This window comes from Pocillopora damicornis, chromosome 13 (assembly GCF_964200805.1).
Source record: "Pocillopora damicornis chromosome 13, jaPocDami1.2, whole genome shotgun sequence".
Lineage (NCBI taxonomy): Eukaryota > Metazoa > Cnidaria > Anthozoa > Scleractinia > Pocilloporidae > Pocillopora > Pocillopora damicornis.
The window spans coordinates 2,153,253-2,177,530 of NC_142682.1; the positions used below are offsets into that span (position 1 = coordinate 2,153,253).

Here is a 24,278-nt window from a genome sequence, read left to right on the forward strand (position 1 = left end):
GCTGTCATATATATGTTTTTTTTCTGTGTTTTCTCATGATGTGTTCATTTATTTATTTATTTATTTACTCAACTTTAATTGTACAGATCTTAATATACTAATTGTAGATAAATTAACAATTAAAATAAATAAAAAGAGAAAAATGAAAAAAAAACACAAGATCTGAATAATTAGGTCAGTTTATACAGAATACGAGGATTCCTTATAATCCATATAAAAATAAACTGCCTCAATTAAAACACACACATATATATATATATATACATAAAAAATTATACAAGTTTGCTCAAATCGTATGAAACATCATGACAATATATTATTAATCAATTATAAAAATCTATCCTTATTTACGTTAAATTTATTACGATAAAATTTATTAATACTGCCATCTTAAATGATGAGAAATGTTCAATTGTTCTGATATCTAGTGGTAGGCAATTCCACAGGTCTACAATACCATTGAAGAAAGAAAACTTAAAAACATCAGTTTTTAAAAGGCCTCTCACCAGTGTAGCTTCACTAATACTGATGATATATTTGGGTGTCTCAAAAGTTACATATGACAAAACATTGAAATCAATATAACCTTCCATGCACTTAAAGAAAAAACAAAGATCCAATATCTCTCTTCTATATTCTAAAGGTAAAAGTTTCAGTTTGACAAGTCTCTCAGGATAACTTAAGTCAGTTTTCAGGATAAATTTAGTTGCACATCTTTGTACACGCTCAAGCGTAGTAATCTTTTCTTTAGTGTAGGGTGACCAGACCTGTGAAGCATAATCCAACTGTGATTGAACAAGTGATTTGTATAAAATTATCAATGTTTTCTGATCACATACATTGGTTAAAGTTCTTTTGATCATGCTCAGCATCTTGTTGGCTTTACTGATGATGATGTCAATGTGATTATTTCAAGATAACTTGGTAGAAACATGCACACCAAGGTCTTTCTCAGTTGTAACTGACATAATCTGCGAGCCATGAAGTGTATAGGTTGAATCGACAATATTCTTTTTCCTTATGATTGCAAGGTATTTGCATTTCTTTGAATTAAACTCCATGAAGTGATCAGCTGACCAATCATTAAGATTTGACAGGTCACTTTGTAGTTGTTGAACATCATTGGTGTTATCTATGATTCTGAAGCATTTTATATCATCAGCATACAGTTGTACAGTGGTGCTTGAGTGTATAGCTTTAGGAGCTGTATTCATATAAATTATAAACAAAAGTGGTCCTAAATTAGACCCCTGTTTCCTTTCAATTTTAGTAATTTTACATGAATAGCAGATAAATTGTATATAATATTCCATAGTCAGACATTCCTGTTTATTTTGAATAATATTATTAATTTCCTCTACTAGATTATCGACAAAGAGTAAATACTTGCAGAAAACCTCTGTCCACAACCACAGGCCTCTCTACCAAAAGAATACTTTAAGTTTGATACTTTAGGTAGCTTGCTTTATTTGCAAAATAAATAACATTGAAGGCATGAGTACATACACATTAACACAACTGCCAAAATTTGTTTCAGCCAGAAACTTGTTTATTTTTTTCAATTATTAATAATCATGATGTTATCCCACTCATCAATCTGAATGGCCTTGTACAAATGTATGAAACATGTTTCTCTATTATTTTGTTCATGACATGCTCAAGTTAAGATAAAATCTCCAGTAATTATCATTAAGACCACTGCTTTGCAAAGCAACTGGGCTAAAACAGATTGAATAATTGGCAATACAGAAAACAATACTGAATACACCAACTGGCAACAGGTTCCATGCTGCCATACATACGTTTTTTTCTGTTTTCTCATGATGCGTTTCCTTTCAGTTTCAGTAATTTTAAGTGAACAGCAAATAAATTGTATATCATATTCCATAGTCTGACATTCCTGTCTATTTTGAATATTATTAATTTCCTCTTCTAGACTATCTACACCATGAATATGTATTGTATGTTTCAGAAGAGAATGTCAGAAGAGAAAACAATTGCTTTACTTTTGTATTTTGTTGATAAATACAAGCTATATTGTGGGGTTCCTTAAAATCAATGTTCTAGTTCTAATCTTAAAAGGAAGACCTCGTTCTTTATTCTATAAACACCATTTCAAAATCGCTACTGTGTCGACGTTTTTCTTTTTGGGGGGGGGAGGGGAGGGTGGGCATTTTTTTTTCTAGCTTATCATCGGTAGCAACTAATTTCCGGATTTTTTAAAACAAGAACCCACGTTTATAGGGTCATCTCCGTATACTTAACCCTCTAACTCCCAAAAGTGATTAACAAGTCACTCCACCTTATACTATCCGAACATTGTACACCAAATTGGTAATGAGAAAATTCCAACTTATCCGGTAGAAGTTGTTATCATGATTTAACACCAAATTCTCGTAAATAGTTTCTAAGGAAAAGTGTAGCAACCAGAGGGGAGAATTAACAATAAGATTTGGGAATCAAAGGTTTATTTCTCGAAAGTGATCTTCAGCTTGCGACTGAATCCGAAAACCTTCAATAGAAGATAAAGTTCCAAAAAATAAAAGCCCACGTTTTTGTGGTCATGGCCGTGCACTTAACTTCTTTCAGTGATGTCGAGCTTGCGAACTTTAAACTCTCGTCGTAATTACAAGTACCTATATTGAAAACAAGCCTTTCATTAGAATCTTCTCAAGTAACTCGCAACTGAAAAAGTTAATGAGGTAAGTGACAACCTTTCCGTTTTGAACGCAGAGGTCCGCGAAAATTTTGAAATTTCCTTCGTAATCATGGCATTCTCACGCCGCCATCAATCCGAATAACTTCACCATTAATCATTTTATTTTCAATGATTGTTTGTACAAGCTGCGCAAACTCCGCTGGGTCTCCAATGCGCTTGGGAAATGGAACTATCTGAGCCATTTTCTGTTGTTCTGATGGTTCTGGTCTTGATTTGGTTAACATTGGAGTTAAGAACATTCCTGGTTTTTGAAAAGAAAGTGTCAATTCAATTTGTCGTGCACTGACAATAACCTCTCAACGGTTCTGCAATTTAAGAAATTGCAGAAGAAATAAAACCCGAAAACTTCAGGCTTCGACGGGATTCAAACCCGTGGATACCACTGGCCCAGTTCAGCTTCAAAGTTGGTTCAAATGGGGTCCTGTGTTAATAATAACAAGCCGGGGAGCTACGTTTCCCACAATTTGTGAGAAGTGTCAGGGTTCTTTAACGCCCTCTGCTAACCAGTAAAGAGAAGATACAGAAGACGAGGCCTCTGGTTCATGGTCCTTATCACAGAAGATTAGAACGTCTAATCATTTGTCAATGTCATAGTGAATTAATTTAAGACCCTGTATGTTGGTCCGGTCTGGGGCCTGAACCCTCGACCTCCTGCATGGCAGTCCAGCGCTTTACAATATGAGTTATTCAAACACGGTTTTTCCCACACGAACTCATTTTACAGTCATTTAGCCTTGGATGGTAATTGCTTTACACAAGTTTTCAGAGAAATTCAATTCATATACCTGGTGCAATTGTATTCACTCTTATACCATGCCGTCCCAGATCTCTCGCTAAAGGAAGTGTCATAGAGTTAATGGCTCCTTTTGATGCTGAATATGCCACTTTTCCTGACTGTCCATCATAGGCATGAACACTGGAGGTGTTAATAATTACTCCTCTCTCCCCACCCTCATCAGGTTCATTTGTAGCCATTTGTTGCGCTGCAAGCCGAGTCACATTGAATGTTCCCGTCAAGTTGATCTGCAAGTAACATTTCTGAGAGTAGGTAGTGGGTAATAAAAAAGTTTCACAAGCTTTTGATCAGCAAAAAAGAGTTTTGGAAAGGTTGTGCACATCAGCTATATTAGGTCAAACATTTCTTGCCATTCATTGAGGATAACTTTCTTGTCCAAAATAGCCCCCACCCCTTCCCCCATTCATTTGTCTATGTTGAAGACCAATTATGTACACAAACAGTTCGGTCTTTTTTCAGTTTTGAGCAAAATTGGATCGTGGGGGGGGGGAGGGGGTGTCCTGGAAAGACACAAAAGAAAATTGAACTTGCTAATGTTTTCTAAACTTTTATGCTTGATAGAAGTAGCTCACATCTTGCTAGTAATAGGGGAGGGGGGTACCCTGCTTTGGTATATGCCACCAACAGGCTTGATATTTAAAAGTTCCCAATGTGAGGTTGTCATTTCAGGAATTCTGACATCAGGGGTCTTTCTTGAATTACATGAGGGCATCCATTTCTGAGAGGATTTCTAGAATGTAGAGTAACTAACAGCCACAAAATCTCCCACAAGGAGTAATATAAGTTGACTTAATCCTTGGATGAAAAGTCATTTTGGGTGTACATTCTATTAGAAATGGGGTTACATTAATATTTGAAGAACTAAGCACACAGCAATAACAAGTATAACCATGCACCCATCCCTGGAATCTCCTAGAATTTATCCAGATTTTTGTTGTACAGGGACTGCGCAGCAAGTTTTCGAGTGGGGGGGCTAAAGAAGAATGCATGAAGGAAAATTTTTTTTAAAATTATTTTTTGTTTAATTTATTTTTATTCTTGCAAAAAAGCGGGGGGGGGGGGGCTAAAGCCCCCCAGTCCCTCCCTCTGCGTGGTCCCTGTTGTATGAGTCAAACAGGTGAATTCCTGGTCCCCTCACGAGGGATGATATTCAACAGGATTTCCTGATAACTCTTTCACACTTGTGTGTGGAGAAGGGAATCATTCCTCCCAAAAAAATTGCAGAGAAGACTCTTAACCAAGAGTATTCAGAGTCAAACCTTAAAAGGGTACCTGCTGTTTTGAAGTGCACACTTTCTCAACATTTTAATCCAAGATGACTTTAATCATTAGTTTGTCAAAACCCAATCTAGGAAAGGATTTCAATAAGCATTTGAATGTCACCTGGTATTACTGGCCTGTTCCCCCCTTCCCTGCTTATGGAATCAAGTTCATTGATCTTCACCTCAAAAACTGTCTCCCACTACGGTGAATGTTTACTGATGCAATAGTCTTACTGATGTTATATTAAAAAAGATTATTAAGTGTCATTTGCTTTGGATTAAAACCAAACTGAAAGTACCTTTGATATTTCTTCAAAAATATCAAGAGGGTGGACCTCACCCTCGTCTGACAAAGTTTTTGCTAGTTTTACTATACCAGCGGTATTCACGGCAATACGCAGTGGACCACACTTGTTTACAACTGTTTTAATGGCTTGCTTCACATCAGATTCTGATGAAACCTGGAAGACCAAAAAGGCTAATTATACTTGCAAAATCCACTTTCCACTGATTTAATACTCTGGCAGTTAAGACTTATGAATTTTTTACACGGAATTATTGTGAAATGGAAAGACTGATAAAGAACCTGGCTTTAGTAAGCACCAGGAAGTAAGGAATTCTGTGAGACAATTCTTGACAAAGGCAGTGCTTGCTGAAGCGACCCTTGCCTCTCTCCAGCAAGCAAGCAAGCGGGTAGTAGAGAGCAAGCAACTTGGTTTTCTTAGGATGCAAAGCAAGATCGCTTGATGAGAAGAGATTGAGATACTGAGGGATTGGTACAGGACAGATCGACGAGGCTCGGTGTGTCGTGCCAGCCTCGACCCAATCTCCCTCCTACAACACCGTATGTTCATATATTTCCCCTGGGAAAGCCTCCCTACTGTTTGAACCTATCCTTAAAGTTTTTATCTCCTAGAACTTCATAGAGAGTTGGACACGTAAGCTGATCCACGAGGTTCACTTTCTGCGTAGTCGCATACAATGTTCCCCTCCCTCCACCCCTTACCGGCTTACCCCTCCCTCTACACAACCTGGCCCTATCCAGCCCCATTTTGGAAGACTAGAGCAGAATTCCTCCTTACATCAGTGGGAACAAATACACATTTCTCTCCAAGATCACCAGCAACTTTGTCTCCTTCACTCGATGGTAGATCTGCTATTACAACTCTACAGCCCTGCTGAACCAATTTCTGCGCAGTAGCTCGACCTAAACCATTAGCTCCTCCAGCGACGAGGCAAGCGATACCTTTAAGCACCGTCGCCATGTTAGAAATCGCCAGCAAGCGCTCAGCGGTGAACCGCACGAAGCACGTGTGCAAAACTTGTCGTGAAAAGCAAAAAATCTTTACATGAACAGTGAGCCAAAACGGTTTCATTAGTCTTTTGAAGCCAGTTTTCTCTGCATCTTACGAAAGTGAAGGTATTTTGAGATGTATCTGCCTGCAGGAGCGGAGGATTCCGACTCAGACGATGACGGCTTTTATATGGGCACTGTTCACAACACGAACAGTAATTTCGGCGTTACAAATGGTGACATAAACAGGAAAGATCATACACAAAACAACTTCCCTATGATTCCTGCAGGCGAAGAATTTGACGATGAAGACGGTGACGAGCTTGACTTTAATACTGTTCAGGCGAGGTCAATGAAAACGACGCCAGCCAAAATTAATAAGACATCAATTACAAATAACGACAGCCAACAAAATGAGATTAGTTTAAACTCAATGTCTGACAGATCTGGAGTAGGCAGAGGTCGAGGGCACCTGTTACAGAGAGGGAGAGGACGTGGGGGATTTTCAAGGCCATATTTGTTAGCTAACCGCAAAGGAAAATCATCTAGAAGGTTTATATACTGTCATAGATATTTCTAAGAGTTCCTCCACCCTTGTTATGTTTGTTATTAACACTTCAGCCCTCTTAAGAGTGATAGATCATATGATATAAAGAAAATGGTCACCAACTAAAGAAGCTCTTGATTTTAAACAAATTCTCCTTGTCAGCACCAAAAGGAAAGTATAGAGAACAGTTTGGAGAATACAAAGTATCATACATTACCTGGAAATTGGCATGAGCCTCTACCAACACCCATGGTAAAATTGGGGCTAATTTGCCTATTCTTTTGATATTTTGAGGCAGTACGTGTTGTTGTTGTTTCTTTCCATTGAAAATTTTTGTTTTTGAGGTTAGTTTGGTCTTACTTTTCGGAGTACTTATATGAAACTGTCCACTGGCCTTCAATCTTTCTGATGTGCATTTCTTGAGGAGATTTGTGTTGTTTTGGTGTGAATATGTGACCTTCTCTGCAACTATTGCATGTACAATATTATTATCCCCCCTACTCCCCCTGGGAAGGTTAACCTATGGCAAGCAAACAGGTTAGTGGAAGACCAATGGTAAAATCACCGATACTTGACAATATTTTCGAAGAAATCTGCTTTGGAGTGACTTTCTTCTTCTTTGAGAGTAACCATGGGGAATTTTGGCTACAGCTTATAATTTTAATCAAAAGTCTTTACTTTTTTAGGAGTAATTTCTCATCAAACAATTTAAAAGAAGCAGAGGCTAAGAAAGCTGCTGCCTTGTTAGCTGTGGAGGATTTGCGAGTAGCAGTTGTGAGAGGAAATACTGCTGCTGTTCAAAAATATCTGGACAATGGTGAGATGCAGTTATGGCTTATTTCTGTGGTAGTTGTAAAGAATATCTCTACCCTTTGATCATATCCATTCTAGATACCATTCTGCAGCTCTTGAGGCTAAATGGCTTTGTTTGTTTTTTTTTTTTTCTGAAAATAGGAATTGATGTAGATGTTCAGCTCAAATCAGGATGGACTCCATTGATGCTAGCCGCTAGTTTAGCCTTGCCAGATATGGTGGAACTTCTTGCTAATAAAGGGGCTAATGTAAACTTTCAGAAAGGTAATAACGGTTTGGTTGGTGAAAGTTTCTCAGTCAACTCTTTACACTCTAACATTGGTATCCATATTCTCCATACTGTTCTGTATACATTTCCTAAGGTGCTGACAAGGAGAATTTGTTTAACAATCACAAGCTTTATAAAAGGTAATCATCAATATTAACATTGAAAAAAAACTAATCACAGCAGAGCATCATGCTTTATGAGATCATGTATAACCGGTCGACTTCATCGCCTGAAGAAGACTAGCAGTATGCAGGCAAAACGTCATGATCTACATCACATGTGACTACATCGTGAGACAAATGAAAAACTTAGCTTTTAGTGTTATTCACCATGATGATTAACCACAACCTTTTCTACGAAATCACAAGCTTTTTTACTTGATGATCATTTCCTTTATTCCTAAGACCTGAATATGTGAATCAGAGGTGATGTTGTGAGGAGAAATAAGATGCTTGTCACTCTTAGGAGTTAAAAAGTTAAGAGTTAAGATCACGGAATCATCTGCCAGTCCAAGCTAGTATGCATTGAACATGTGGTACACATATTGCTGACCTGCAATGGATTCTCATGGTCAGCACCTTAGGAAATGTATAGAGAACAGTATGGAGAATATGCATACTGATGTTAGGTTGTGCAGGCTTATTAACATTTTCCTTTCATGCTTGTATTCAGAGATGTACACTGTTCTGATGGCAGTATGTGCTGTTCCTGGGAATAAGCCAGAGGACCAGGTCCTGACATGTGTGGAGTTGTTGGTGGAAAGGAATGCCAGAGTCAATGTATATGACAAGTAAGTGGGCTTATCAAACTCCAGTATCTTCTCTCATTATATAACTGGCAGAGCTGTGTTTGGTCAAGATACTGGTTATTGCCTTGTTATTTTTTTTTTTGTGTTTTTATGGAGCATGCCTTTGTCTTGGCCCATAGAAGTACAAAAAAAAAATAACTCAGCTAATATCCAGCCATCTTGACTTTCTGCTTGGTTAATAAGGCATATATAATACTGTGAAAAAAGCTACTAAATGTAGGCATGAGGTGAGCAGAAAGATGTGGAATTTTTTATTAAACTAGATTTCGAATGTCGCCCCTGATGTATGCTGCAAGGGAAGGAAGAGTCACAGTCTGTGAAGTGCTACTGGATCATGACGCAGAGATTAACAAACAGGACATGCGAGGCTGGACGGTGAGTTGCTGTTAAAGAGGATTTCATGAGCTCCAGAAACATAATTTGGTATTGGTATCTTGGAAGATAGCTAAACCTCTTTAAACCACACTGAATGTCAATTATTTTGTTTTTTAGTCCTTGTCATGGGCTGCTAATCGAGGTCATGGTAGAGTTGTGCGCATTTTATTGGAGCATGGAGCAGACCCTAAGATATACTCCAACGATGGCCAGGCACCAAGTGATCTTGCCTACTCCAGTGAGCATCATCGGGTTAGTAACCAGAAGTTTTTTCATGAAATCTGCTTAAAGATTCCATTTTTTAAACCAATCATTACAATCAGATGTAGATTGATGACACATGCTTGACGCACATGCAGAAATGTCTCACATTTATCAGGTTGCAGATATGCTTTCTTTAGCTGCAAGTGGGAAGCAGCCGCCCAGTGAAGTGGCTCCACAACCAGTAGCATCTTCAAAGTAAGGACACTCTGTTGGCTTCTTTCATGGGAAATAAATTAATTGGTTTTTGTGTTTTACTATGAGGCATTAAGCCTGGATTAGGAGTAATCTTGAAAATGTTTAACAGTGTTATACAACGTAACTCTTTTTGGTTCATCCCCAGGGATTGCTGAAAAAGAATTTATCCTTACATTACCAATACCCTTAGAAGCACTGTGTTGATGGCATAATTGAACTTATAATAATAATTATTACAGTCAAACATGTATTAAGCCATCACTCACTAGGAATGTCTTGGTGACTGACCACCAAATACTGATTAACCACTTTATACAGGTTCCACAGAATAGGGGTATTATTAATAATGAAAGGATGAAAATGTCGTTTTATGCCATTATTGACCACTTTATGAACATCTGCTTAATGCAGGGTGCCTGCCTAATTATGGTGCTGCTTAAGACAGGTTGACTGAAGTTCTTGAACTGTAGGGCAAATTATGGATGGAAGTACTGTGTTGTGTTAACTACATGTAGTTCTTAAGCCTTATTATTGTTTTTTTCGATCTTTTTGCAGAGTTCATGTAAGTGAGGATAGCTCCAGGTAATTGCCAAATATTTAGTAGTTTAAAAGGCTATTTTCAGTAATGTTTGCCACAATTGATGTTTTCTCTAATTGATGTGATTGTTGTAGAATTATGGTTAGAAACTTTTTTAAAGTACGATTGGATGGAAAAACAACTTAAAAGAAAAAAAAATCTTAAAAATCTAAGTATGGTAAAAATAAAAATTTGGGGTTTTTTTCTCAGTGCATGTCATTTGCTCAATGTTTTGTACATTTGGTATATGCCCTGTGTTCTTCCTGAAAGCAGCTCCATGGAATACCTTTTGATTAATAATGGTAATAGGACCAAGTGGAGTCCAATGCTGTCTCTTATGATATGAGTGATTAACAAAATCAGATGAATGCAAAGTGGGAGTTCAATTTTTTAATCACAAGTATGATTACAGACAGAATTGGATGACACGAAGTCCTGTTACCAATTAATCAAAACTATGAAAAAATTTGAGAAAGAAACTAGACATTGGTTGCATGTTTTCATAAAAATATCAACACTTAACTTGGCAAAATATGAGACAACAGCACATGCTCATGACCTGTACTGTCCACTTACATAGGCATGACACATGAACTGTCCTATTTCACTGTCCAATTACAAGCATGACATGATTGTACACTGTCTTATTAGTGCTCAAATCAGGCTAGTGATGACCAATCACATTTGAGAAGTTTGTTTTAGTTTTGATCAATGAAATATAGGTGTCATGGTGATCTTGTTTCATTTGATTGCAGTTCAATGAGGTATAATGACCTTGAAATGTTCTTGTGTGGCCTGGAGTTGACACATTTATTGCCAGTATTTCAGGTAAAAATAATACTCTGTCTGTCTGTCTGTCAGTCAGTCTGGTTGTTGGTTAGTTGCATGTTATCCATCATTTCAATGTTTAGGAAGTTTGTTGTTTGACTGACAGAGGGACTGACATACTTATTGTTGTTGTTTTTTTTAATGTTGTATGTAAATTAGTATGTGTGTGACAAACAACAGGAACCATGTAAAATATGCACCGTGATTCTGAGGGTTATTTTCATAAAATTAAGTGTGTATTATACATGCCAGGAAAATATGCTACTGAATCAATCTGCTGGTCTGCTGCAGTCTGTAGTCATGGTTTGAGTTCCTAATCTAATCACACTGTGTCAGTCAATCAGTCAGTTGGTCAGTCAGTCATTCTATCACTCCTTTATTCCATCAGTCTGTATATGGGTCAATCAGTTGATCAGTCAGTTAGTCAGCAGTTACTTTCACAGTCCAACATTGCATCAGTCTTTCAGTCCGTTTGTCCTTCAGTCCTTCAGTCCTTCAGTTCCTTCTGTCAATGAGCCATCCTCAGTGATTTTTGTCAGTCAGTCCCTCTACTCACAAAACATTTATCAAGCAGATAAATCCCTCATACATCCATGGCCACTCCTTAGTCATTGGGTCAGTTAGCAGGCTGACAGTCGTGTCTGAATCATTTTCCTTTTGTTTAGGAACACAAGATAACTTTTGAGGAATTCCTTAATCTGACTGAAAAGGAGCTTGACCAGGTGTGAATGGGCTCTATACATGTAGAATATAAATTATTTAAAATACTGATGATTGCATTGATCATGATTGGAAAAATATTGCATCATTTTTTTCCATTTGTTTCTACACCAAATCTCTCTGTTGGTTTTCCTGACGGTGAATAACTGTTCTGGGTAGAGGGAAACTCTGCCAGAATAGCCTGTCTTGCCAAAGTGCAAGACAAATGTGCTACTTTAAACTCAAACCTGTTTGTCTTGTTTTTGACTCTGGCATTCCTTGCTACTATGTCTATTAGAGTAACACACTAAGATTGATTTTTAAATAAGTGGGGAAAATCTGAGATTGTTTTGGTGTTGCTTCACTTTTTCCTGTGATTGACTTCAAGGAGTTGCATCATCACTGCAAACATCAAGAGCAAAACAAAAACCAATTGCAACTTATTTATCCCATGTTAATGTTTTCGTATGGTATCTTGGATTCTTTGTAATATTTCCTTTGATCTGATTGGCTGCTGTGACCACTTTGCCTTTTGTTTTGCAATCCTTGATTGAGATGCCGTCTGTTTGGATTTGTAAAAAGTCGAACCACTTTTTGTTATTTTGCTCGTAATAGATGGGAATTACTCAAGTGGGTGTGCGAACAAAGATATTAGATTCCATAAGAGATGTTCACAAGAAGGAGTGGGATGTGACCAGCTTACAGTCAAAGGAAAAACATATTTTAAGGTGGAATCTTCTTTTCTGTTCTGACGTCTTGGAGTAGGTGTGTCATCTCGGTGAGGCCTGTCAAATCATAAATTGTTTACCTTTTCAATCTTATAGTGCCTCAGAAGTGACAGTCATTTTGGCCAATGTGTCAAGACATTTGGCGTTTGTCAGGAGCAGTGTTTCATATGTACAGAAACACTTAAATACCATAAAAGAACCTCTGGAATTTGTGCAGGTATAATCAACTTTAGTGTAAGTTGGTGTAATCAGTGACCACAATGTTTTTTTCCAAAGTCTTTTCAGTGGTTGGAAGTTTATTTTGGGGAACCAGAAGTGGTACCAATAGAACATGCCTTTGTCACCTGAAGAGTGCCCTTTTTTCCTTTGAGTTTCTATGTCTTTTTAATAATAATAATAATAATAATAAAAGATTTATACCGCGCCAGTATCCTACTGTTCAAAGGCGCCTACAAGAAAAAAAAAAAAAAAAAAAAAAAAACTTAAACATTAACACTTAAGACAGCTAATATTAATTATAAAAGGCTTTTCTAAAAAGTAAAGTTTTTAAAACTACTTACTTAATTACTTGTGGTAATTATCCTTTATAATTGTTAGCTGGCACAGATTAGGAACTCAAACCATGACAAACATCACTTTGGGCTTGCAAAAGGCTCCTTAAGATTAAGTTGCACTCTCCTCAGAAACACAATTGAAGTGTCATTGATAACAACTCAGCAAAATGTTACACCTGCAAGATTGTGGGTATGAATTCTTAATTTTCCTGTCATTTTCAGGATGTTACAGAAGCTGAGGGAATGGAAATGTACTCTAAGGAGGCTGTGGACACTGTTGAAAGTTTAAATGAAGAACTCAACACTGTGAAGACAAGAATTTCCAAGGTATGTGATGGATAACTTTATGATTATGTTAGGAGTCTTTGGCACCCCTTATTCCGTGTAATGCAAGTTGCAGAATATTGTTCAAAATATTTTATCTTCCAACATACAGAGTCATTTAGAGTCATTATTTTGCCATTGGCAGATCAAGTGTAAGGTGTGCAACACAAGTCCAGACCTGATAACTGATGAGAAACCACAAGGAACCCAATCTTCTCTAAGAAGTGGCTCTTTACTTGTGGCAGGAGTGGCAATTGTTGCACTGGGTGCATTTTTGTTTCACAAGGCACAGCATATGACATAAAGTTCAGTACATTGATGACTCAACATCATGGTGTATTGTAAAGGCTGTTGCTTTTTTTTATTGCTCTGCTTCATTTTGATCAAGTGGCTGGTTCCACCTCAACTTTCTTGTATGTGGAGATTCACACAGTTCATCAGTAGAATGTTACTTAACCTTTTAACTCCCAAGATCTAATTGTTAATTCTCCCCTGTAGCTGCTACACATTTCCTTGTAAATTAGTTTTGAGAACTTGGTGCTAGATCAAGATAGCAGCCTCTACGAGATAAGTTTGAATATTCTCATCACCTGTTTGCTGAAGAATGTATGGATATTGTAGGGAGAAGTTTCATGTTAATCACTTCTGGGAGTTAGAGGGTTAATGTCTTGTTCTGTCAACCCTTTACACTTTAACATCAGTATCCATCTTCTCCATAATTTCCTTTGGGATTAACAAGGAGAATTAATTTAACAATCAAAGCAAAGTTGGTGATCATTTCCTTTATTCTCTTAACAAATGATTCAGCAGTATTACTGTGAGGAGAAATTAGATGCTGGTCACTCTTAGGGTTTAAAGAAGAATTAGGCTCCAGATCATTGAATTTTTGTCTCTCTGATCAAAAACTATATTTGAATATTTATTTCATACTGTGCTTCAAGATTACCAAACTACTTGAAAATTATCACCACTCCCTTTCACATTTCCCATTAAATTAAAGTATTAATTATTACTGTTACAAGAGAGTTGGGTTATCTGGATTGTCTTTAATTCAAAGTGTTAGAGAATAACTATTCCTGTTTTGCAACTGTAAATAAATGCAGATAAGGAAGAAACTTCAATGAACAAGCTTCCCTCTGATTTGGTTCTCATACAATTTTGAAAATTTTCTTTCTGGGAAACCTCCATAACTTCACAAGCCCTTTAGAAACAGCTGTTTGAAGGGATCATCCCTAAACTTTCCTTTTCACAATAAAGATGCTTTTAATATTTGTATATACATTTCTTGTTCTTCAAATTATGCATGAAATATTGTTGCTTAATTATTAAAATGAGAACAGTTTTTTGTTTATTAAGATGGCACAGACAAAAATTAGGAATAAATGAGAATGATTATTCCTTTGTAATATAAATTTACAGAAAGTTGGGAAAAATTACAAGTAATTCTTCGTTTCAGTGGCTAGTTGTGTAACTTTTTTGTGTGTATTAATTACATTTGCAGCATTTGAGAATATGATTTAGAGTCATTTTAGGAATGCAATTCAGAAAGGCATTTGTTCTTTTGGGGTGCAATTTTGAAAATCAATAAGTTATTAGACATTACTTTTTGGGAAGGCAGTTGGGTTAGCACCATAGTTCAGATGCTGTTATAACCATACTCCGAATGGACTAAAAGATATCAGATTTTATGCCTATTGATCCAGCTCTGCATCTTAGAAAGATGGCAGTGAGGCTGGATATTGCATGTTTTTGACCACAATATTTAGAAAATTATTTGCTGAGCAACTGCTTTCAGAATAATCTTTTCTTTTAAAAATATACTTTGTCAAATTCATTTAAGTATAGTTTTAGATCTTCTTATAATAAAATCAAAATTGGAAAACAATTTGTTAGGATTTGGGTAACAGTTTCACACCGATTTTTTTCTTTTTATAACATTTGGTGGCAAATTCATAGTGCTTATTTGCTTATTTTGTCAAAGGGTTGAGTTCAAATTTGAAGGACTTATCTTAGATGTGAATGCTCAGTCCAGAAATTGACACTCTTTTTGATTTACTCCCCATCATGTTGTAGTTCAGTTTCATGACACCAGTCACTAAACCTTCCTTATGCAGCCATACTGGCTGACCAGCAATAAATGTAGCATGCACATTGAGGTCTTCATCCAGGAAGACTAAGTCTGCATCAGATTTGTAGTTCAAGGTGCCTTTCCTTTGTTCAATCCCCAGCACCTGGGCAGGGTGTAGAGTAGCACCCTCAAGTGCTTCCACTGCGCTGCAGCCTGAAACATTTTGAAAGAAGAGGATTCCTTTAACCTTTCACTCTCAAGATTTAAATACAACTTCTACTCACCAACTGCTTTTTTTTTCTTTTTTTTTTTTTTTTTTCATAGTTTGCACTCTGAGAATTTGAAGGAAAATCAAACAATTTGCCATTGTGGAATTCTTTTCCTTCTAATTACATCTTAATTTGGGAATGTATGGATATTGTAAAATTCTTTTTGGGTCAGTCCTTGGGGTTAGAGGGCTTGGAAATGATACTTTGCTGCCACAGTGAGTTTTGTACTTTTTGGTTCCTAGAGGTGATTAAAGTGTATTGCTTAATTCATCATCCAGCAAGCAAATGATTGAAACAGTGGAAATTGTGAACTTCTGTAAACAGGTTAATAACGCACACGAAAAAATGACGCTGAAAACGAGTCCATTTTTCATGTAGCATGCGTGCAAACGTGTAAAGGGTGGATATTACAAATAGTGTAAACGTGTTGTAAAAATTCTGTCTTGACTATTGTGATGCTTTTTTCATTTAAATGATAAATAAGTAATAACATGATTTCCTGTACGTATAATTTGGTGTAAATAAGCACTTTTATTTAAGCCCAACGGTCTCGTGCAATTTTGTTGTCTTTGAAAAATTTACTTGTGCTTATTTCCACCGAATTGCACTTGAACTCATGTTTTATTACCTACACTCAACTGAAGACAACAGGTGCTCACCTGACATTTTTCTGAATCTCTGAATGCAGACATCCATTGATGCAATGCTAAAATAAACACATTTAATATCATCTTGTTCACATAGTGAGTAACAGACATAGAAAGGTCTTCAGATGTCACTTACACCCTTGAAAAGCTTTCCTTGTCATAAAGGAGAGCTTTGATCATCAAACACAATGATTGTGCATTGTTCTTTCCACCTTGTGACCTATAAGAGTGACTAGCGTGTAATTTCTTCTTACAATGTCACACTTGAAACAAATATTAAGGTCACAGGAACAGGGGAAATGTTCATCAATTAAAGAAGCTCTCGATAGCCTACGTGTAGCCGTACCATCCCCTCCCCGCTAAGGTGAAACGGAGGTGAGGCAAATTCTACGCAAACCTGACACTACCCATGTTCGGTGACGTTTCTCTTTTTGCAATAAAATATAGTGCCTTTTTTCGGTTAACCCCTTTTTGTCGATTCTTTCGTCAATTCTGATTGGCTAGATTTGGTAATTTGTTTTCATAGTAACAAACAAGTGAACAAAACGCGTATATGGTCAACTTTTCAGAAAACAGCGATCTACGAAGTTTCAAGGCAAATTTGCGCGACTTTTGGGATATAGACATTTCAAGAAGAACAGCAGAAAGCCATAGATATGTTTTTCGAAGGTAACACTGCCTCCGTTTCGTTACCAACTGGCTATGGAAAATTTTTAATATCTTAAGCAGCGCCAGTGATCGATCGCCTTTCTTCTCTAGAGGTACTTACAAAAACGAAGACCTAAACCCCCTACGAAAACGAAGACCCATTACGAAAACGAAGACCCCCCCCCCCCCCCCCCACGAAAACGAAGATCAACAGTAGAGTAGTAGTCGTTATAGCTTTAAAGTAGTCCCATTGAAGGCTTCATGGGGCTCTACTGTTGAAATATTTCGGATAAAATTGCAGACGTGCCAAATTCAGAATTCAAGATTTCTGTAAGGATCTTCGTTTTCGCAGTGTGTCTCATGAACATAATCTTTGTACACAATGGTAATACCAACCTCTTTTGGACTTGTTTTAGTAATATGTCTTCGTTTTCGTGATAGGTCTTCGTTTTCGTAGGTGGGGGGATTTCGTAATGAGTCTTCGTTTTCGCAGGGGGTCTTCGTTTTCGTAATGGCTCTTCGTTTTCGTAATGGCTCTTCGTTTTCGTAATGGCTCTTCGTTTTCGTAATGGCTCTTCGTTTTCGTAATGGCTCTTCGTTTTCGTAATGGCTCTTCGTTTTCGTAATGGCTCTTCGTTTTCGTAATGGCTCTTCGTTTTCGTAATGGCTCTTCGTTTTCGTTGATGGTCTTAGGTCTTCGTTTTCGTAACTACTAGATGAACCGGTCACTATGTTAGTTGTGCCGCCCGTTAAAGCTCTCACAGAAAACTAGGTGCACTATCTTAATGAACTTGGACCAGGAGGATTGTCCACCTCCACCTTTCGGTCTCTTTGCGAACGGTGCTGCGAAGCTATTAAATTAAAGCTTGTATTTTTTTGCAGCGATTCTTTCAACTGAGAAAAGACTCGCTCTTTCTTCACGCTTGCAGCGTAACTATCTCTTTACGAAATCTGTTAAAACCTTAAGATTCTGCGGCAAATGATCCAACTTTTTTCGGCGACCGTGGCACTGTTTACAAATGCATGCAGAAACCGAGTGGATGCGCAATGCTAATCGAACATTGTTCTCTTCTTATTCAATCCAAGTATATATTTGAACTCGGTCGCTAAATTGCAAATTTACCAGAAAAATGGAAAATAAATTCACTTCAATGTAGTTGTTTATCTCGATAACCTTTACGCTAACACGTGCCACTTCGTAAAAAAATATTAGCAAGTGACATTGTTTTGCATAAATTAGAGTGACCTCACGGAACACGATTAGTGTCGGGTTTGCGTGGACATTCCCTCGCATTCGTTTCACCTTGCAGGGGGAGGGTACAGCTACACGTAGGCTAGCTACTCTCGATAGCCTACCTTTAGCCGTACCATCCCCTCCCCGCTATAAGATTAGTGTCACGTTGGCGTAAAAGTTCGATCGCTTCCGTTTCACCTTGCGCGCGGGGGGGAGGAGGGTACAGCTACACGTTGGCTCAGCTCTCCACTGTTAAACAAATTCTCTTCGTCAACACTTTAGGAAATGTATTAACAACAGTATGGGGAATATGCATGCTAATGTTAGGGTGGATGAGCATTCTAACTTATTACAAAGAGGATTATCTTGTTTTGTATTACTGTGAAAGGAACTAGTAATTCTGCCAGGGCAGGAGGGGCTGATTGGAGGAGAGAGTGCAAAGGTGTAAAATACTTTAGATGAAATAATGTAAAAAAAAAAAAAAAGGCACAGATAAACAGGAATCAGTGTGAAGGGTGAGGAGGGGAGTTCTGACTTCCTCACCCAGCCCAGGTGCCCAAATAGTCCTAGTGAAATTGGTTCCCATAGGGTGTAGCATAGTGTCTATAGACTATACCTTCCTGCAAGCGTGTTAGTTCCTTTTAAGGTGGCTTTTTCATGATTTATCTCGACTTGCATTGGGCCGAGCTTGTGTAATCCTGGAGGAAGTCCAAGGGCAGCAATAGCATCAGTGACTAAAACAAGTCCTGTTTGAGAAAAAAAGAAAACAAGATTACCAAATGCACAAGCTTTTTTGTTTGTGAAAGTTTGAAAGAGAAAGGGGAAGGATCTAATGTATATTACATATCAAATGATGTGAGGTATTCAAGAACAAGTTTATTGCATGGGTGGAGTATGACATCAGTTGCATCAGAAAAGGATGCTTCCAACAGGTTTCGCAGAAAGATATGCTTTTCAAAATTGTATGAGAACCAATCACAACATCACTGCAACAGAAGCCATTACAGTCAAGGAATAAGTTTTTCCTGGAAAATAATGATCTTTGTTCTTCTCTCCTTGGTCCCCAGTACACCTGTAAATGAGGTGCTACTGACACAGCACCATAGTTTCTTAAGAAATTAACCCCCTTTTCAAAGCGGGAGACTGGTAAGGCTACAGAACTCTTCCATACCATTAGGATGTGATCTGTGTGCTATTCTTGTGGCTGTTGGATGTGTGTGAATTCCATCAGCTATAAGTCCATAGAATATGGGTTTAGGGATATCGTAACTTGTGAGAAGTCCTACAATTCCAGGATCTCTGTGATGGAACTAAAATCAAAAGTTATAGTCATAGGTTCTACATTATATATTACAATAAAATACAGGATGACAGACCTAATTTGCCTTATTGTGGTTTTATTGTTCTGTTTCAGATCAAATTATAGTACTCAAGGGGCTACTGTCCTTGTATATTAATTTTCTCAAATTCACCTTGATTTCCATAAAGACAGAAGGTTCAACCCCCCTGAAAATTTTATGTGATCAATAAGGGGCTCTTCATTTAATTGGCTTGAGTAAAGTCTGTTGACCTTCTGACCTTCTGACCTACTGACCTTCTGACCTGCTAACACAATACTTACTGGCAACATGGCATTGAATAGATGAGTGATAAATGTAGCACCATTGTCTGCTGCTTTCTCTGCAATGGACAGGTTTGCTGCAGAGTGACCTGCAAAGATAGGAAATCTCAACTGTTTTGAGCAACAAATGTAAAGGTAAAGTCTGCTCTTAAGCATGCATTAACAGCTCATACTGCCACAGTTTGATATCCTTGTTTCCATAGCACTGAATGCTACCCCCAAGCATTTTATCAGGTATCCTTGATAGTTTGCCAGGACCCATTGTTACTCCTGGGTGGAGAGGGTCTCTGTGAGTTAAGTGTCTTTCCCAAAACCATAATAAATGACCTGCTAAGGACTCAAACCTGGACCTTTTGAACCCCCCCCCCCACCCTCCTCCCCTCCACAGTCCAGTCTGCTGATATTAGCCTCTCCCACATTTCAAGTAATGGTTAGTAATGATTGAACACAGTACTGACAGTGGATTCCTCCTTTAAATGAAAACTTTTGGAGAACAAAAATTTTGGTAGAAAATACAAGATGATTGCAACACCTAGGATAGTAATAATGTACTCTATCTAGAGCAAAAAAATAAAAGCTGCCTGTCGGAATAATCAAGTGGCTTTTTAAAAGCAGTCAGGTCCCCTATACTTGATTACACAGCCTGGTAGATTACAAGGTCATATTCTTTTTTCCATTGATAAAACAGGAAAAGTTGTTTCTAAAATTCACCTATTGATACCACAATGTTCCTCTTTACTAACTGTTGTATGGACTCCATACTTTCCCCAGCCAGTTCGGGAGCTATTGTTATGATGCTCACATGATCTAATGAGCTATAAAAGTCCTCGATTTCTTGGGCTCCTTTGGTGCTGATCTGCCTCATCAGATGTTCTTTGTGAGCTCCTTTCATTTCAGGATTTATGAATGGACCTTCCAAATGGGCACCTGCGATTATGATGATTAACAACTGAGTTTCTTTAACCCTTTTAATTCATCTGTGATCATCATGGTGTTCGAATTAACTACAAAATGACCACAATCATACAAGGATTGCTGATTTAGTCAACACACTACTACTGTTCCGTCTCAAGGTTTACAGTCACTATCCTCATGATTATCATCATCATCACCATTACCGCAGCTGTCATAAATGTCATTCCCTGCACAACTATAATGATTGCATTATCATCTACATCTCCATTGTCAAATTATCACCATCATGATATTTATCAAAACTATCAGTTTCATCATTATTGATATTGTTATCATTATTAGGTAATTCTCACCTAATACTTCTGCACCATGAACTCCACCTGGGGTTCGTTTTATCTTCTTCAAAATCTGGGGACAAATGAAAGTTCCACAAAGCATTTTAACCCTTTAACTCCCATGAGTGACCAAGACAGAATTTCTCCTTATAATATCAATAAAATACTGACCAGATAAGTGATGAGAATAAAGAGAAATATCAATTAGGGGATAATTGGCTGATCCAATACTAAATTCTCTGAACTAACATCATGAGAATTATATGGTTGACAGTGAAGAGAAGTAAAAATTTGATCTGGGAGTTGAAGGGTTAAGGATTTATTAGCTTCTGATATGGCTACATTTTCCTAGAGAAGAAAGCAACACTTCAAGAACATGTAATATTTCCTGTCACTCCATGCAACAGAAACCATGATAAGCTGTAACAGGACAGGGCTTTAAGTGTGCATGTTGCTATTCCATAATAGGATATTATTTACCTCATTGTAACTTGCTTGCGATGATGTGACAATTGTAGGACAGTAAGATGTTACACCATGTTGTAACAAACCTTTGGAAACAGTCTTCAAACCTTCCTCCAACTTATCGGGATCAGAAGAGAAATCAACTCCAAATCCACCTTGAATGTAACAAATATTGAAGAAAATACAAGGCTTCATTGTCTCCTATGTATACATAGACAAACATAAGCAGAGGCAGTGCTCCATCATGCTGTAAGAGAAATCATGGTCTGCTGGAAGATTCTCTTTCTACCTTGGGGATCTGAGGAACCCTACAAGGTCAATGTGGAGTCTAAACCCTAAAACACCTAAGAGTGACCAGCATCAAATTTCTCTCTACAATATTACCACTGAATCACACATTATAATGTCATGAGAATAAAAGAAATGATCATCAACTGAAGAAACTCTTGATTGTTCGACAAATTCTCCTTGTCAGCACCTTTGTAAATGTACAGAGAACAGTATGGAGAATATGAACACTGACGTTAGGGTGTAAAGGTTAAGTGCCTATACAGCCTCCACAAACACAAACCCAACCCCCTTCAAACAACATGAACGTGATACGTTTCAAGACGGAGCAAAAGAACAACCCCTACCCTTCTCCCCTTAGTAAGAGGCTGCAACCATCTCAATCGCAAAACAGTTTCAAGTTATGTAGACAAAATGAGAACTTACCATTTATTTGGAGATCAATAAATCCTGGGCTTATGATTAAACTGTTACAATCAATTTGAACATCGGCGAGAACTTTCCCTCCCCAAAATACATCTCGTGGATCAATAATCTTGCCGTCTCTCACCCAAAGGTCTTCTTCAATTAATTTACTGTCTCTCAGTAAACGGCAGTTCTTGAACTGGTACAATTTTGTTTCACCCTCATGCCGCCTTTTCATACTGTGTGAAAAAAAAAAGCGTGTAAAAACATCTGCTCCTGGGTTGAAATTGGGATTTAATTCATTTACTCATCTCGGATCGAAAGCTCATTAATAGGGCTAAAATCAGTGCACAACAATGAAATCTTCGCTTAGTGAATTCCAGGTACATGATATTCTTTTAAAATACGTTAAATACCTGTGGAAGGAGCTCGAACTCTGGAAAACATTGAAAATATCAGATGCGACTGATTAATCCACGTGAAATCATGAAGCAGAAACCTGTTACATTGCAGTTGAGACTAGTGACGAGCAGGGGCTTGGGTAGGAGATAGATAGATAATCTTTATTTACCCACGGACAACTCATCAGCCATAAAAACATTTAAATACATAAACATGCATTAAATGGCTAAGATACTATAAAAACTATACTTAAAGTACAAACCTAACTAAAGCTGCTTTCCACGAATGCCGTGCTTGAACGTACTTCTTTAATTAAACACTTAAATAACCCAAGGGACTCTGCTTGTCTTACGTCACGAGGAAGTCTGTTCCAAAGGGTGACGCCACTATAGCTAAAGTTATTTTTGTAATAGTTTGTGCGTGGCAAAAGAACATTAAGCTTATTCTCAGAGTCTCTTAGGTTCTACGCAGTTTCTCGTCTTTCAAATTTAGAACATAAATAATCTGGAGCTAAACCGTGCAGAGACTTAAAAACCATTATGGCTCTTTAAATTTGCTGCTGGGAAGCTTGGTTTTTCCATCTCAGGAGCTCAAACAAATGACCAGCATCAGCGTCATAATTTGAATACGTCAAAACACGGCCTGCTCTGTCTTGTGGTTTCTGTTCCTTTGTTCTGCAAAGTTATCCCGCAGTTTCCCCAAACAATATTACAATAGTACAGTCAAAATGTGGCTGTGATCAGAGCTTGATATATTAGAAGCAAAGTCGCTTGAAGGACAAGGTGCCTTATTCGTTTTATAGCCCCAATGTCAGAAGCGACTTTCTTTGTTAGTTCATCGATGTGACTGCTCCAATCGAGTTTGTTATCGATGGTCACTCCAAGTGATTTTGCGGTGGTAACCTGGCTAACTTGATCGTCATAAATTGTGATCATGGGAGAAACTGCGAGAGTACTCAATCTCTGCCTTGAACCGATGAGTATAAACTCAGTTTTAGTCATGTTTAAAGTAAGTTTGTTCGCTCTCAACCAATTGAGAAAATTTTCTAAGTCTTGATTTAAATATAACTGGGAGATCGTCTACACAATCACCCGCATATGTAAAGTGGGTGTCGTCGGCGTACATCCTCGGTTCACAATTGGATAAACAACTCGGAAGATCATTGATATATAACAGGAATAGCAATGGCCCGAGAATCGTCCCCTGGGGGACTCCACAAGTTAATGAACGGTTATTAGATAACGACCCATTAATGGGGTACATTTGCGTGCGATTCTCTCAGTATGACTTAAACCATTTGAACGCATTTCCCCATATGCCGTAGTGGCTTAACTTGGATAGGAGGATCTCGCGATCAACTGTGTCGAAGGCCTTTTTTAAATCAAGAAAAACGACAACGTTGGTTTTTCCACGATCAATATTATACGCCTAAGTGTCAGTGGCTTCAAGGAGGGCCGTAACATTTGAATAAGTAGCGCGAAAACCCGATTTATATTTATAGATGATACTTTGCTCTTCTAAATAGGCATATAATTGATCATAGACAATTCTTTCAAACACCTTGGCTACGACTGAGTAAAGAGTCACTCCATTAATGGATAGTTTCCTGAAGGCGAACACCATGCCACGATCGCTAATACTGAATGTGAACCCTCGACCGTGGTAATTTTCTGCTTCTTGATTGATCAAAAATCCGGCGTCTTGGTGGTGATCGGTTAACTATTCTATGTGGTTTGCTATAAAGAGGAACTAGGAAGAACTTTTCTCTCTCCATAAGGCTGGAGCAGATCCTTGATTCGCAATTATAGATATCACCGCTCTGGAGAGTAAATGACGCTATAGAGGAACTAACACAAATACGATCTAAATTTGGATACCCAAAAAGGAAATTTGTACATGGGATCACAAACGGCAAAAGACACATTCAATA

The 24,278-nt window shown here is 37.8% G+C and overlaps 3 protein-coding genes across 5 annotated transcripts; 1 reads left to right on the forward strand and 2 right to left on the reverse strand.

The window, feature by feature from the left end:
• Window positions 1–1,519: 1,519 nt before the first annotated feature.
• On the reverse strand, window positions 1,520–6,153 carry LOC149034963 (3-hydroxyacyl-CoA dehydrogenase type-2-like). Of its 3 annotated transcripts, none has more exons than XM_089191052.1 (4): window positions 5,860–6,153; window positions 5,077–5,238; window positions 3,505–3,742; window positions 1,520–2,636 (listed from the first exon to the last, which is right to left on the reverse strand). In XM_089191052.1, the coding sequence occupies exons 1-4, from the start codon at window positions 6,151–6,153 to the stop codon at window positions 2,515–2,517; spliced, it is 816 nt and encodes a 271-aa protein (XP_089047178.1). In that variant the 3' UTR covers window positions 1,520–2,514. The 3 variants fall into 3 exon arrangements, with proteins under 3 accessions (XP_089047178.1, XP_089047177.1, XP_089047179.1); XM_089191051.1 differs by having other exon boundaries at window positions 1,520–2,960; XM_089191053.1 differs by lacking the exon at window positions 5,077–5,238 and having other exon boundaries at window positions 1,520–2,960.
• Window positions 6,078–14,509, forward strand: LOC113671326 (ankyrin repeat, SAM and basic leucine zipper domain-containing protein 1). Its single transcript, XM_089191049.1, has 14 exons — window positions 6,078–6,623; window positions 7,305–7,435; window positions 7,573–7,695; window positions 8,372–8,489; window positions 8,771–8,882; window positions 9,000–9,134; window positions 9,262–9,341; window positions 9,897–9,923; window positions 10,674–10,746; window positions 11,412–11,468; window positions 12,061–12,173; window positions 12,270–12,390; window positions 12,950–13,054; window positions 13,197–14,509. Exons 1-14 carry the CDS (start codon window positions 6,208–6,210, stop codon window positions 13,353–13,355), a joined length of 1,770 nt encoding a protein of 589 aa, XP_089047175.1. The 5' UTR covers window positions 6,078–6,207; the 3' UTR covers window positions 13,356–14,509.
• On the reverse strand, window positions 13,819–22,481 carry LOC113671325 (N-acetylglucosamine-6-phosphate deacetylase). The gene is made up of 10 exons (XM_089191050.1): window positions 22,363–22,481; window positions 21,968–22,185; window positions 21,269–21,408; window positions 20,807–20,861; window positions 20,250–20,465; window positions 19,539–19,627; window positions 19,089–19,227; window positions 18,534–18,663; window positions 16,048–16,094; window positions 13,819–15,332 (listed from the first exon to the last, which is right to left on the reverse strand). Exons 2-10 carry the CDS (start codon window positions 22,182–22,184, stop codon window positions 15,061–15,063), a joined length of 1,305 nt encoding a protein of 434 aa, XP_089047176.1. The 5' UTR covers window position 22,185; window positions 22,363–22,481; the 3' UTR covers window positions 13,819–15,060.
• Window positions 22,482–24,278: the final 1,797 nt, after the last annotated feature.

What these genes read in the sequence shown, in the direction of transcription:
- LOC149034963 (XM_089191051.1), bottom strand. Translation starts at nt 6,153, where the DNA reads ATGAAACCGTTTTGGCTCACTGTTCATGTAAAGATTTTTTGCTTTTCA. An exon ending in GTGTATTTGTTCCCACTGAT is followed by an intron (nt 5,239 to 5,859) that starts GTAAGGAGGAAT and finishes TTGGTCTTCCAG; the next exon opens with GTTTCATCAGAATCTGATGT. An exon ending in AGTGAATACAATTGCACCAG is followed by an intron (nt 2,961 to 3,504) that starts GTATATGAATTG and finishes TTCAAAAACCAG; the next exon opens with GAATGTTCTTAACTCCAATG.
- LOC113671326 (XM_089191049.1), top strand. Translation starts at nt 6,208, where the DNA reads ATGTATCTGCCTGCAGGAGCGGAGGATTCCGACTCAGACGATGACGGC. An exon ending in AGGACATGCGAGGCTGGACG is followed by an intron (nt 8,883 to 8,999) that starts GTGAGTTGCTGT and finishes TTTGTTTTTTAG; the next exon opens with TCCTTGTCATGGGCTGCTAA. An exon ending in ATTTATTGCCAGTATTTCAG is followed by an intron (nt 10,747 to 11,411) that starts GTAAAAATAATA and finishes CCTTTTGTTTAG; the next exon opens with GAACACAAGATAACTTTTGA.
- LOC113671325 (XM_089191050.1), bottom strand. Translation starts at nt 22,184, where the DNA reads ATGAAAAGGCGGCATGAGGGTGAAACAAAATTGTACCAGTTCAAGAAC. An exon ending in GAACATTGTGGTATCAATAG is followed by an intron (nt 19,628 to 20,249) that starts GTGAATTTTAGA and finishes CTATCTTTGCAG; the next exon opens with GTCACTCTGCAGCAAACCTG. An exon ending in TATTCAATGCCATGTTGCCA is followed by an intron (nt 19,228 to 19,538) that starts GTAAGTATTGTG and finishes TTTTGATTTTAG; the next exon opens with TTCCATCACAGAGATCCTGG.